General features: G+C 41.8%; 1 protein-coding gene across 2 annotated transcripts in view; it reads left to right on the forward strand.

Annotated features, from left to right (window-relative positions):
- The window catches only part of LOC115245511 (platelet glycoprotein V-like), a 50,174-nt gene extending 34,657 nt beyond the window's left edge, over window positions 1–15,517 (forward strand). For both annotated transcript variants that reach the window (XM_029823882.1, XM_029823881.1), the window contains one exon: window positions 12,203–15,517. In XM_029823882.1, coding sequence (XP_029679742.1) covers window positions 12,235–14,157 — 1,923 coding nt within the window. In that variant the 5' untranslated portion in view covers window positions 12,203–12,234 and the 3' untranslated portion in view covers window positions 14,158–15,517. The remainder of the gene's footprint in view (window positions 1–12,202) is intronic.
- The last annotated feature ends 135 nt before the right edge of the window (window positions 15,518–15,652 follow it).

Genomic DNA, 15,652 nt, shown 5'->3' on the forward strand with positions numbered 1-15,652 from the left:
GAGGGGAGGGAGGGTGGAAGAGAGAGAGAGAGAGAGAGAGAAGCTGTCTCTTTTCTCTTGTGAACTTGTACCTTGCACTTCAGTTTTATGCGCGGCGCTCTGTGAAAGGCGGATGTCGTGTTTGCTCTTGTAGCTGGCATTGTTTGCCGGTCGCCTTTGTTTACGGCTCCCTTTAGGTGGTAGATCGCGATTCAGGAAGCCCACTTGAGGAGGATTTCTTTTGTCTCGATCCATCCGTCGTAATAATTGAGTGAAACCACAACAATTGAATCGCGGCGTGCACACTTCGTCGAGGGGGTCAATATGATTACTTACAACGGCAAACATTAACCCGGCGAAGAAACGAAGAAATTGCGGCAGTTTGCTCAGATAACATTGTTCAACACTAAATTTGCCTTAAGTTCTATCAAGTCATTTCTGATAGATTTTTTAGCGCGCTTTACGAATCTGGCCGTAAAAATAGCGTGTCACGTCAAGTTTTTTGAGAAAACTTCAGTCAAAGTTGCTAAAATAGACTCTTACGTGAATTATATCTTTCGATGGGGACGTGCTACAGAAGGCAGCGACAGCTGAAAATGAAGCTCAAGACTTATACTTTGTAATAAAAATGCCAAAAGTCCCAGGTAAAAAAAGTTTTCCTGGAAAAAAGTGGTCGAAGTATAAGAAAAATCTATCGCAGTGTCGCCCCCGTCATACGTCTCTCCAATTGTCAGTTGCTACATTTTTTTTTTTAAATCATTCTAATTATGAAAGTCGATATGTATACATTTGCCTGGTCATTAATCACGAATCACGTGTTAAAATTTCAAAGTTAAAAATGGCGGATCAAATTTTTGAAAAATTATTTAAATTATGGAAGTAGGTATGTAGGTAGATTTTTGTGGTCGCTATCATTTAAGAACAAAATTAGAATAGCTTTTGGCACTAGTATTTTAATAACGGACAATTGGAGACGTATGACTGGGGGACACCGCGATAAATGATATTTCTTATGTTTCGACCACTTTTTTTCAGGAAAACCTTTCTTGCCTTGGACTTCTGGCTTTTTTATTATAAAGTATACGTCTTGAGCTTTATTTTGAGCTGTCGTTGCTTTCTAGAGCACGTCCCCATCGACAGATATAACTCACGCAAAAATATCAATATTTCAGTAACTTTGACTGAGATTTTTCAAAAACTTGACATGATACGCCATTTTTACGACCAGATTCGTAATCAGCGCTAAAAAATCTATGACTTGATAGATCTTAAGGCCAAATAAAATCTTATTTTGTCGACCAGTGTAATCAATAATATCTCTGCTATAATCAAAGTGGTACGCACATATATATATACAGAATAAATTTGACACTTTCTCGATATTCGTTCTGCAAACGCGAACATACGATAATGAAAAGATCATTCACGGGGAAGGGAGACCGTGAGAAGCCGCAGCCTGAGGCGCGAAAAATAATCGTTGCGGATTATCGTGACCGCGAGCTGCCGGCTCAAGGTGCATCCTCATTTGAGCCATCGAATCTTCCCTTTCACGTATCGTCCATTGTGAGAAGGAGGAAGCCCGCGTTGAATGGAAGGGAACCGCATTTTCGACAAACAGGAAAGCGGACAGGAAGCGAGAAAGAAATGGGCTAATTGCCTGGATTTGATCGATCGTATTACGAGGGCGGGATTATGTAATTGGACGATGTTAACCTGCGCGTTTTCATTCCTGTGTGGAGGAACGAGTGTATGATATTTATGACGCTAGCTGCCGCGATGCCGAGATTATTATTTTGGCGAGTATATCCGTCTCGATACGCAATTGTAATTGGATCTGGGACGTCTCCTTGTCAAGTAACGTCATAATCCTGCGTGGAAAAGCTGTAAGCACGAGAGTAGGTCGTTACTCTCTGGAAAACCGGAAACGTGGCAGAGAAAGGACAGGAAGGGAAGTGGCTGGCCGTCGTACTGGAACGAACGACTAAACAAGCTTAATATTGTTAGTCCGACTACGTCACTATGCTCTTCATTTCGAAGCTAGGCGTAGTTATTATCTTGACTGTTAAATATGGTTGTACCAGAAACGTGAATAAATTAACGTGCATATATGCGAGATAAACGCGTATACTCCACAAAAATTTTATTCTGAAAGAGGAGAGAAATGAATCATTGAAAAACACTGTGTTTTCTAGTCTCACGTTACAAAAAGTTATAATATATCTGAATTATTACAATAAAATTTTTTAAATTATACAAAATTGAATAGGACAGAGAAGAGATATATATATATATATATATATATATAATAATAGTTGTTTAAAATTTGATTTGGAATATGTAAAATAGAGCGAATTCTCAACTACTTTTGCAACTGAAATAAATGACGATTCTGGATGAGGGACAGGTGGAGGAAATAACCGATAGTTATCGCTGTAGAACAGCAGAGAAGCACAGATGGGATATTTTAATATAATGTCTGACCGACATTTCTGCGCGGTATCGAGATGCGGAATTGCGAGGATACATATCCCGGGTCTTGACGTACCGAATATGCGTTGATATACATATGTCACGCATATCGTAAATTAGAACTATCACGCTACATATCGAACTCTCATTTATAAATTTTGTGATTGATTTGTTGTGTCGATATCTCTTTAATATGGTTCTGCTCAACACAATAATGTTTATTATCCGTTCTATTTAGACATACAAAAGAGACGTCCAGAAATCACTTTTCTCTCAATGGTACATTATCAGACCAACTTTTTGCAATTCATTTCTCTTTTATTAGCTGAAAATTGATAAGAGATATCGATTGAATATTTTAGTCATTATTCAGTATTTCAATATCAGACATGCAAGTAGATAACACAAATTTATTGATTTAAAATTTTATTATTATTTTAAAATTTTATTATGCATTTTAAACAGACTTTCAATATTTTTTTATGCTTGATTAATTCAAGAAATTTGATCTTGACTATAAAATAAGAATTAAGATCGTTCCTTAATATACAAGGAAAAAAAAATTCTACTCTAAATTCTCTAAAGAAACTTGAAATAATCAGAAAAAAGTTATATAACATTATATAAACTCTATATATATGTAATAAGTACGTGGAGAATTGTATTGGATTTGCTTAAGGTTAATTGCACGTTGACCGCAATAGATAAATTGAATTATATCGTATCGGCAATTAATATATAAATTTTCGTAAAAAGTGAATAAAATTTTAAACGAGAATGTTTTTTAGTATAATTTGCCGGATATCAAATTATATAATTTTTTAGAAATAAAAATAGATTTGTAAATCACTTTAAATCGATTAATTAATTGCATTATCGAAAAATTAACTTGCTGTAATTTTTTTAAAAGCTAATATGTTATAGAGATAATTCGATAAGAGATCTCTTCACCGGTTCAAACGTAAGAGATATGCAATATCAGACGTCACACGGCTAAAAAATGTGCGTGTAGATGAGAGTGCGGTCTAGTTATTTTCATATCTCCGCTGCATGCGAAAGCGCGTGGATATGAAATTCATAGAGGTACTGCGTTGACAGCACCGAGAGAGAGAGAGAGAGAGAGAGAGAGAGAGAGAGAGAGAGAGACTTAAACGATTAATTCTCTCTACCGACCGTAATTCGCTCAAAGCTGTGCGCACCGAACGAATCGCTCGCGGATCAGGACAACGTTTATATATATATGTGTGTGTGTGTGTGCGCGTATGTGAATTATACACGTCCGTAGAATTTCATTCGTGATTTATCGGCAGACGATTTTTATGAAGCCCGAGGGGATTTTATGAGAAACGCGGTCGCTGAAAGCGAGGAATGCTGAAATAAGACGACCACGACGATGGTCGCGACTACATATTCGTCCGCGGATACGATCGAGAGAAGCTGTGCATGTATGAATGTATGTACGTGCGACCCGAGTCTGAGAGTATTTCAATATCTTTGATGGTAGAATCGAACGACGCGAGACGCGTCGCGCTATATATGTATATATGCAAGGGCGATTTCCTCGGCGCCGCTAAGCTTGGCTCCTTTAAATTTGGAACAATCACAAAACGATCCGACCAAGAAAAGCCTCGTTTAACGCGCCGTGCAATTTAACCGGCGTCCGCTTTTCTTTTTCGGGGGGTGGGGATCCCCCCACCCCCGAAAAAGAATAGATAGTAATAACTAACGAACCGAGCATTCCACGCGGTGCACGTAATGTTTATTAAAAAAAAAAAAAAAAAAAAAAAAAGGAGCAAGAACGGGAGAGAGGGTGTAACTGATGAACTGAGCGCGATGAAAGCGGCGCGAGATAAAGTGGATAATGTCGAGATCTAACGATCTCGATGGCGCAGACGCAATATCAAGATACACGCGCGCCCCGCAATCCTAATGACACTGTTTCCGAGAGCACCCCCGATCTCTCTGTATCTCGAGCCCGCATCTCCCCCAAAAACGGAAACCCGCGCGAGCGATCTGCGATGCGTGCGATTTAACTTTAGAAATCCGAATCTTTTTTGAGTGCGGCGGAAACGTCGCCGCAGGCGAGATGACAAAAAGGAAGAATGAAGAAAAAAAGAACGAGAGAGAGAGAGAGAGAGAGAGAGAGACGCCCAAAAACGCGTCATGGGAAGAGGAAGAGGAAGAGCGAGAGAACGATGGGAGAGAGGAGATAGAAACGGTGCGACCTCGAAGTGTTCGTTTACATATGATCGAAACGGAAGTACTAAGGGGCGGACAAACGCGGTACGGGGGGGAGGGGGGAAGGAGGGGAATCTGGGTATCTTTAATATCTTTAATCCACACCCTTGCGCTCGCGCGCGCCCACGAGAACGCTGAGCGGAGGTATGCGTGCCCCCTAAGCCTTCGTCGTGCTACGACGGAGGGTAGCCTCTGTGTGTTTGAGCTACGCAGGCGCGGTTTATCGACTACCGTATATATATATAGGAGTAGCGGGAGAAGCGTTTCGTTTCGTTTCGTTTCGCAGTAGCCCGAACAATTTCTCCGCTACCAGAGACTCTCACCCTCCCTCTCTCTCTTTCTCTCTTCCTCTTTCCCCTCTACGCCCTCTTTCTCTCTCTCTCTCTCTCTTTCATTTTCTCCTTCTCTCTTTCTCCGTCTCTCTCTCTTTGTTCGTCGTTCATCTCGACTCCGGATATTTGTCCGGATTGCAATTGCAGAGGGCTTTTTCCCACTCGCCTCCCTCGTAGCTTGGTTGTACCCAACCGGGCGAGTCCTCTTTCTCTCTTTCCCCTTTCAAACCCCCGTTTTCCTTCCTCTCTCCTTTCTACGTCGCCACGACCTTCGCGTAAAGCAATATTTTACTCGAACGGATACGCGGACTTCAGCCGCGCGCCCCGACAAGACCGGGAGGGTTAAAATCGTTTCGACGTGCTCGATGACCGATCGAGTGCCATCCCTCTTGCTGGAAATACGAACCGGACACTAGTAACCACTGCATTAATCCTCTGCGTACTATGGAAATAACTCCGTTCGAGCCCTTTCGCTCAAGACTCCCCCGCTCGAGCACGCGAGAAACGAAACTTTCCTTCAATTTGCATAATTTTCCGTCGCAAAGGAAAGAGAGAGCGCGGTTTGCAAGCGAGGGGAGAATTTCTCGATGAACCTGGGTAACATTTTACAGACGGTTAAACGGGCGTTCTGTCTGTAAATCGTTAAGTTTCGTGACATCCATTCCTGATCGTCAGGTATCGCACACTATCGATACCGATTGTCCAAACTTCCTCCCTTGCGTAGGATATTCGGTTCGACGTTGATTGCCAGCTGTCTTAAGTGGCCGTTACCGTCTACGGGAGGACTGGTCGATCTCTCGATCTTCTCGACGCGATACGAACCGGATCGGATCGAACATCTGTCCCGAAGTTATATCGGGGTATAAGGTAGACACGCACGATGGTTGAACGAAAATGAATGCCTTCCTGGTATCGTTAAACGGCGTTAAATTAGTAAGCGTTATTTCTTCGAATGAGTTTCGAATATAACAAACGTGCCGAAGATTCCGGTCGTTAAATAACGTAAAAGGCGAGGCATTTTTTTCGTTCCTCTTCGTAGAGGAGAGGAAGAAGAATGAAGTAGGAAAGGAGGAGGATCCCTTTCGAACAGGTGGCAGGCCAGACGCGGACCAACAGGTAGGAAACCGAGTCTACTGATACGGGTCAAGAAATGCATAAATTAAACAGGAGGAGGGGGGGGGGAGGCGTATACGGGTCCAGCCCCCGTTGTTCGCCACGTAATTTATGCGCCAGCAACTGCATCGCGCGCCCCGAGGTAGAGGGCTATTCATTAAGGCGAGGCGAGAGACTCGACTGGGCTAGAGCAAACTTTTGGCTTAACGAATTTTCCGATTTCGCGCATTAATATGCTAATCCAATTAGTCGTTTCGGCCCGGCGCCCCGCACGTGTGGTGCCGCCAAGTTTTTAACCCCGAAGAATTAATTGAATTAGCATTTCAATGCAGCGATTCGTGCGATTCGTTTAGAGCGTAGCTTAGTTTAATTCCGGGATACCAACCAACCTCGCGCGTAGAACGTCGACGATATTAATGTTTGATCTGCTACTGTACCCGCGGGGACGCTTTTAATTACCATTCTCGAATATTTACAACGCCAGATAACTCTTATACCGCTGTTGTCTTCGGTGCAGCAGTGTCGTCCCGTCCGGTGCAAAACGAAATTAATTAAACGCACGCCCCCAGCATCGTCGCTTTTTTATTTTGGGATGTAGCGGGAGAAATGCTGCATTTAAAAATGTCTTCACGGATCTTCCGATAAACGTGTGACTTAGTTCACCTAATTTGTCAAGAGTTTAATTTACCGTATAAACTTAATAATAAACAGATAAAAATTATTAATTTTGTTTTTTACATACAATTTTAAAAGTTATTTCCTGACGAGATAATGCTCCTTCTTTTGCGGTAACTGATAACTGCATTCGACAAGAAAATATTATCCTATCTTATCTCACGTACGCTACATGATTTGCCAATTGCATTATCGTAGAATTGCGTTATCTTTGCGGCATGACACATATTAGAGAACGATATAGTGTATAAATCGTAAAATTATAGTTCGCGCGTGGTTCGTGCTTCTCGCTAGAGAGAGAGACTCGTAAGTTGGAGCGTTCACTCGGTGGTTAGCCAAGTTTGGTATGACTTTGGCTCGTCTTCAATTCGCAGTTTTTGAGCTTGAAGCGAGACGAGTGGTTTTGGGGAGCCGAAAGACGATTCTGTAAATTGAACGGCTCGGCCTGTTATACGTTATCCGAGACTTCTTTGCTTTATGCCCCATAGAATCGGGCAAACGGCGCAGATTCTATTATAGACAAGAAGCCACCGTCGGCCTAGCTGCCACGCTCGATGCCATTTCCACATGTATTATGCATGTCCGGGCAAATTTCGTCGTCTGTCGCGACGAGGGGAAGCATCGTCTTATTTATTATTTACGTTCCCTTTAGCCGATAAACGGGGCAATCTAACTCGGCTATCTTGAGAATCCCGACGCTTCTCTTCGACGATCTAGAATTAAACTGTGTGCCTCAGTTTATATTAATTTTTCAGCCGGAAATTATTTGCAGAGCATAATTTATCGGACGAGAAATGTATATCGCATAATGTATATCGTAATGTAACGTTTTTAATTACACACACACACACTGATCGTATAATATAAGCTTGTAAACACGTAAACATATTGTGCAAATTATGTGCGATGTATTATTTATGAATTCTTTGTGCGAAAATATCACGTATAAATTACAGCGTAATGAAATATCAATGATAATAATACGTGCGCTGCAAAATTATATCTGGATATAATAAACTATTGTAAACTGTTTGCGCACGCGATGTGAGATTATAATAATTTAAGATAATTAAATTTATTTGTTCAATCTCGGAGTAAATATACATTATTAATCTGAAAGATTTGCGCAAGGATCTCATCGCATACAGATTTAGTAGCTATAATGTTTTATAGTCTTTAAACAATGATTACAGATCTCTAAATCAGAATCACATCATTTTCGTGTAATCAGTTTATCATTTTTTTATTGATATAGTATAGAGCTATTCTTCTCTCTGTGTTTCGCAGCAAAGGAATGAACTGACCTAACGTAATACTTTACTGCTTACAACAAGATTAGCTCACGATGAATATTCTGTAGCGATGGATATTCTGTAGAAACAATTACTTTGATCTTTGATATTGCACTCTAAATATTCCATCGCTGTAGTACATCACTAATAGAACAGCTTCGTTCGGGCACTTAATCGTTTGTCGGAGCTTACACGAAACTTGCGATGCACAGAACTAGATTATATGTAGTTAGTCCCAGTGAATGTAAATCCTTAACGAGTTGCCAGAGAGCGAAATAAAAACTTTCCGCTGACCTAGATACTATGTTGCGATACTTGGGCTAATTCCCGGGGCTTTACTCTTATCATCCTGACGGTCGTAGACAAGCGTTGTTTATCAGAGCGATGTCAGCTTTTACCCCGCGGGACAAGATATCCTCCTAGAATTTCCCCGCGCAATCAACTTCCTTCCAGCCGCGTCTCTCCCTCCTATACACCCTTGCCGATCTCGTTTCACCCTCTTCACAACTTTCTTCCTCACGGCGATATTCCGGCAGCCGAAAAACACCCCCATCCCGGCGCGTCCGTTACGAGGTAGAAAAAAAAAAGCGGGTTTTGAGGGAGGGGGGAGGGGGCGCCCGATTTCCCGGAGAAAATGATGCGCGCCGCTATACGGGATATTACTTGCCGCGGATGTTAACGTCCGCGGTACCTTCTTTTTTTTTCTTTTTTTTTTTTTTGCGGACGCGATGGCGCGGCCCTGAGAGGGGAGCAGCGAGGGCGGCGGCTTTGGACATATAGCTGTGTCAGATAGCGGGATGCTGTAAATCTGTGCATTATACATGACAGTGAGATCAGCGCCATTTGTTATTCCCGGGCAGAGCGCAGAAAAAGAGACGTGAAAAATTACTGGCACAGGCAGCACTTACCGAAACGAGGATATTGGGGAATTTCTAGACATATAGAGGAGAGAACTTGGCAGAGATATCTCGCCAGTAGAATCGAAATTATCGTTGGCGCAGTGCGTAATATCCCGCTTGATACACACGCTTGCGTCTCGTTGATTATGCGTTCTGGCACGGGTCATAACGCAACGATTGCAACGTGTAATGTTTTCCACCTGCCTCTCGGCAAACCGTGTTTTCCTCGTACAAGGTGCTTTTGTGTTCGATTACAAGGCTGATTATATGGGGCTATCGCGGTTAATTTGACGGGCTAATCTAGTATCGATTTTCAATCGCGATGGCCGAACTATGCGTATATTAAACCAGAATTTCAAAGTCGATTACAAACGCGTTATATATATATATATATATTTTTTTAGGGATATTACGATGGGGTTCAGGCATAAAATAAAGATTATTTGTAACAAAACGTTCTAAATGTTTGAATAGCATTGATTTATCTAAAGATATTCCGCGCTTAGTTGCACGAATCAATCATGTCTGCAAAAAGATGAAAAAGATTATTTGTGCATTTATGGTTTTTTAACTTTTATTAAATTGTCCGAAAATATAAAATTGTTAATTTTTGAGACGAGAATTACAACATAATATCTTTACAAGAGATTTAACGAAATGTTAATGGCTCGAGCATTGTTTATCTTGTCGCCTAGTAAATTTCCCAAGTCTTAATTCTATCGCAATAGACCAAGTACGCTGTGCTTTCACGTGAAATACGAACAGCGACTCGTCGAATTGCTTGTTTTACGGATAAATTTACCAAGGATGCACCATGCTCTAAGAAATAAACGCGTCGTTGGCAAACGTATCGTTTTCTTGTTTCCTCCAACTTTCTTTGAAGACTCTGTAGGATGATTCCATTATATTTCATCGTCTAAGGATATACTACAAGGGAAATACGCTGCTATAAAGTGATATGAAAAAATATTGTTAAAATATAATAAAGTTGATTTATAGTTTATGAGTTTTTTTAAACAAGGTAACACATTGAGATATAAGTGTAGCATTGCAATATTTTTTCGTAATATGATTGACACTCGTCAATTTATAAGTAATGTGTGAAACTTGTCAAGCAAAAATAAATATTATTTTTAATATATTTGTATAACGATTTAAATTATTGACAGGCATTTTTGTATTCCCCAATATTATCTCGAATTTTATTATTTAAATTTAAATGATTTGAATATAATCACTTTTCTTTAATTATTATTACATATATTAAATATCTCTTATCGAAAAATTTTTATTATAAAAATTTTTATATATGAACATATTTTTTTATAGAGGCAATTTATGTATACTAATTTGCATTAATCAATTTCATTGTATTAACAACTTCTTAGGCGTATCGCGAATCAGAAAACCTTAAAAAGTCGTCAGATGAAACAGCGAAATTTTTCGCGATTTAATTAACAGGGCACAATAAATTTAGTCGGGTATAGACGCAAAATTAATATCCACTTCTCTTTCGAAGCCAGTTTGTCATTTCTCTTTTTGTCACGAGTGGGTGGTGTTATTTACCTTCCATGGGCATTAAAAAAGTTGACATACAAACTGCGCCATGTCGTACATACCCCGGGAGGAGATGCAGGCGGCGCGAAATCTGAACACGAATGAACGTGCAGGTGTCCGTAAATAAACTTGCATCGAGCTTGTGTAGCAAACCGGTGAACGTAAAAGGTAGTTACGCTTTCGCGAGTTACCCGGCTCACAAAGGTCTTTCAGCTAACGGCGGATTTTTATTTGAAACTGCACACCAGCTTCATAGCGTAGAAATATCGTTTATATAATCACGCACGTTATATATATCGTATAAAGCGCGAAGAAATGTTTTCGTACTTTTGCGTGAATAAATACGATAGGATGTAATAATTATGTAATTGATTGAAGCTGCGCGGGCGTGAAACCGTATCAATGTTTTAAGATATATATTTTGCTTTATATTTATGCTCTTTTAAAAATTACATATGTTTAATATGTCAAGCAATTATTATTTCACGTGACTTATTTATCATGTGACCTAATTAATTGTAATGATAGTACTACATCACTTTGTTGAAGAATAGAATTCTGATAAAGTATTTTGAAATGTAGAATTAAACATGCTATTAATATCATTAAACTGTCGATCATTAAAGAGATAATTGGAAATGAGCGATAAAGTAATTTCTATCGCGCTTCGAGGCGTGCAACTTCATAACTATGGATATATAATAGTAAATAAATCACACGATATTCACACACACAGACGGATTTATGTTGGAGTGATTGATAAAGAGAATCTTTTGACCACAACTGTATTTTTGATGAGTTACAAATTATTTGACGAACTTTTTAAGTTAATCTTATCTCTTTTGATTATAAAATTATTTTTATTAATACAAAATGTTATATACAGGGTGTCCGCCCATAAATGTCCGAAAAAAAATATTTTGTAAATAATTACATACTTTTTCTTAAAAACAATTATTTTTTTTATTATCAATTGATTTGTCTCATTATTCTGTACATAAAAGTATTACGGTAAGATTATCGAAAACTAAATATTTTACGAAATATTTTATATTTTATATCAAAATATGTCAGATTAAGATATAGAATAACTCGAAAAATACTTAATGAAAAAATATTTTATTATAGTGTTTTGAAAAGGTCTCAAGAAGGGCTATAAGAATATACAATAAAAAATAAGGGCTTCTATTTAAAAAAAACGATAGTGATCTTTATAACTTGAAAAGGTTATGAACACAAAAAATTTTATTACATCCGCTTTATTGCGGACTAAAAACTGTGCTAATTTCTCTTATTAAACTTTTTTGTAACTTCAATCAGTTGTGAGATATTTGCCTGGACATTTAGGGACGGACATCCGATATATATTTTTTTTATATCAATATTCTTTTTAATTAAAAATGATTAAAAACTGTCGAGAATTAAGTTTTAAGCGAACAAATAATTGTCTCTTATTGTTTATTTAATTTCATCGTTTCGAAAACTTGTCTTCGTGATATTTCTGTTCTACTGTTCTAATGCCATTCTTGATTTCTCTAATTATCATATATTTATTCGCATATCTTTAATACGCCACTGGCGCTATATTCACCGATGATTAATGTGATAATAATCGTTAATTTTGTTATTTGTCCATTTTATTGTGCAGGGTAGTTCCAGTCCGGAAGAAGCTCATATGGAATGGCATCACATGGGCCGTCGCCGCCGTCGACGCTGCCGATCGCGATAGCGATGGTCGCCGTGATGACAGCTGTGGCTAGTGGCCTCTGCCCGGCACGATGTCGGTGCGACGATGAGAGTCTACGCGCCTCTTGCGCTCACGCCGATCTCGAGGTCGTGCCGATCCAATTGAACCCGGAGATCCGTCACCTGGATCTTTCCAAGAATCGCGTGACCAGCGTGCACCTCACCTTCGGTTTCTACGGGAATCTCGAGAGCCTCGATCTCAGCTCGAATCTCATCCACACATTGGGCCAGGAGAATTTTGGTCTGCAACAAAACTTGCTCGCGCTAAACGTCAGCAACAACGCGGTTCATACACTAGCGAAGAATGCTCTGCGAGGACTTACGTCCCTGAAGGAATTGAATCTGGCTGGCAACAACATCTCGCACATGGACGAGCAGGCGTTCAAATACACCAGCGAGCTGGAAGTGTTGAATCTGAGCGACAATTCGATTACGAGTCTGCCTGACGACCTACTGACGAATCTGCACAAGATACGGACACTGATCCTAAGCGAGAATTCGCTGTTGGAAATACCGACGAATAACCTGGCGCTAGCGCCAAGTCTGGAGCGAATAGATATGTCGTATAACTTGATACTGGAACTCAATCGAGACTCCTTGCCGTCATTACCATCGCTGGTCTCCCTAAATCTGTCGAACAACGTCATTAGAGGCATCGCCGATGTCGCCTTCGATCGCCTGCCGGATCTCTTGTATCTGGATCTATCCGGGAACAATCTAACGTCCGTGCCTACGGCCGCCTTGGCCAGACTAAGCGTTCTCACGAGCCTCGTTTTAAGCACGAATCCTCTCGGGTTTTTAGAGGCCGTGGCCTTTCGCAATCTCTTCGAGTTGAGGAGCTTGGAACTGAACGACTGCATGATCGCGAGCGTGAACGCACGAGCGTTCGCCGATAACGTGAACCTCGAGCGCATCTCGATGGACGGCAATCGAGAATTGAGGGAGCTACCAGTACGTGTCTTATACGGGGCTCGATACCTCAGGTGGGTCTCGCTACGCCGATGTAGCCTGGCGACTCTGCAACCGACGCAATTTCCGGTCGACGGTCTATCCCATTTGCGTGTCGGCGGCAATCCTCTCGTGTGCAACTGCTCGGTCCACTGGCTGTGGAACGTGATTCGCGCCGAGGAGCGACGTAACGAGACGCGGCTCGAACTGGATACCCACGACATCGTCTGCAGCGATGAGGAATTCGCCGGCAAGGAGCTGATCGCGCTATCCGAGGGTTCCCTACGGTGTCGCCTGAGCCCGCTGTATCTATCGCTATCGGCAGCCGGTTGTCTAGCGGCGGCCGCGACCGTGCTCGCCCTGATCGCGCATGTCACCCGGGCGAAGAGGAAGAGACGCTCGTCGCTAGCGTACGCCGCGCCAAACCGTCCCGAATTTCTCGTCTACGTAGGTAGGAGCGACAACGGGCTGGACAAGAACGCCGAGTCGTACAGCCGCCGTCTGTTGGCCAGGAACAATGACGATATGTCGTACGATTCGCCGCGGGGCAAGATGGCGGCGGCTGCTACGGCGGAGTGCAGCCCGCAGTCGCAGGACACGAACATCTACGAGACTCCGCGGTACGCCCGGCCCGGGCATCGCGACCTCGTAGATCCTTCGTACGGGAAGCGGCCGACGGAGGAAGGGGTGTACGCGGTGGCGGACGTGACCGATCTGCGGGACGAGCCGCCGGAAGTGCTATCGCTTTATCGCGCGCAAAGCCCTTCCGCCCGATCGAACGCTCTGCGACGGTTGGACTACGGTTACGATTACGAGTACGATTACGATTACGAGCCGGCACATCAGTCGCCGCCGCCGCCACCGCCGCCGCCGCCGCTTTCCGAGAAACCGCACGTTGTCTTTGTGTGAGGGGGACGCTCGTGGGTCCAGCTATAGCCGTAATCAGCGAATTCGGGGATAGTCTAGTCGTTAAGGCGAACCGGATGCGCCACCAACTCCGTATCGCGAGCTTTTAACGGTCCAAAACGTCTCGGGATTATTGCCTCGACGACGCTCAGTGTCTTGATTACTCGAGCGTCACACTGCGTATGTGATGAGAGGACAGTGGTGTATATTGCGGGGATGGTGCAGAAAGGTTTGCACCATCGAAGCTCCACGACCGATCGTTAAATTTCCACAAACATAAGATATCGCTCTGAAATATTTGCTTCGGCACTACCGTTGTTGTTGGACACGCTACGTCTCATCGCATACCAGGACCAACAAATTGCACGTTGTATATACACGGTTAAACGTTTGAGCAATAGTAATTCGTTAAGTTCGTTCGACGAGCACGAGGATAGAGAATAAGGAAAAGAAAGAGAGAAGAAAGGAACAACGTCCAACATTGTTCCGAACAGTTTGCAACCGCGGTAAGACGCGAGGGTGGCGTCAATGTAAATGGACATTACTTTCCACTTGCCTCTTGAGAATGATCGATATCCCATCGCCGTCGGAAAAGCGGATTATCCTGAAATTCTGTTGCTCGAGCGCGAATGTGCCGTGTTTCGCTCGTAAGAAACTGAAGCGAGTTACGGAGCGCCCGTGACGCGACACGCTGAAATTATACCCCTAGGACAAACAGAAGCAACCGTGGACGAGTGAAAATGAAATGTCTTCCGAGATAGTTGCGTCGCTGCTAGAGAAAGAGAGGGAGAGAGAGAAAGAGAGAGAGAGAGAGAGAGAGAAAGAACGAGAGAAAGAGCAAGAGAGAAAGAGCCAGGATGCATTCTCACTCTGAGGAAACACAATCTGACTCGGAATGTGAATCGTGCGGGAACGTAAGAGAGTACGTTATATTATACTTGGATCGTGGAGAGAAAGAAGCAAAGAGAGAACGAGAATCCGTATTTATTTTCGAGAATTGTGAATTTTGAAATCCGCTGGCTCAGTGCGAATGCAATGGCCCGATTTTGCTAGACGAACGTTCATTTCGCGTCGGATTCGTTTGAACGTAGTGACAAATCAAATTAAAGCTGCGTCGCGTGTTAGTCGATTAAAGGTCCTCCTAGAGATTACTGCTAGCTACCTAGAGATTAATGCTCTTTGTAAAAAGTCCGTTCCAGGCTGAGAAGCTTTTCCGGCTCGAGGTTTGCAATTAAACTATTATCGACTACATCAACCGCGACTTAATAAATGTATAGCGCTCTTATCAAATTCATTTTTTAGAATCCAACTATTCGAGTATCTGGATTCAAATAAATATATATGTTTCTGTTTGATTATTTAATTATTGTGGATTTCTATAAATTATTTATTATTTAAATAATAAATTAGACAACAGATATGTGAATTATCGGACCTTTTATTTAGCCATTATAAAGCTCTAGTGCCCGAAATATCTATATTTAATTAAATAATTATA

Source organism: Formica exsecta, unplaced genomic scaffold (assembly GCF_003651465.1).
Source record: "Formica exsecta isolate Colony F162 unplaced genomic scaffold, ASM365146v1 scaffold98, whole genome shotgun sequence".
NCBI lineage: Eukaryota > Metazoa > Arthropoda > Insecta > Hymenoptera > Formicidae > Formica > Formica exsecta.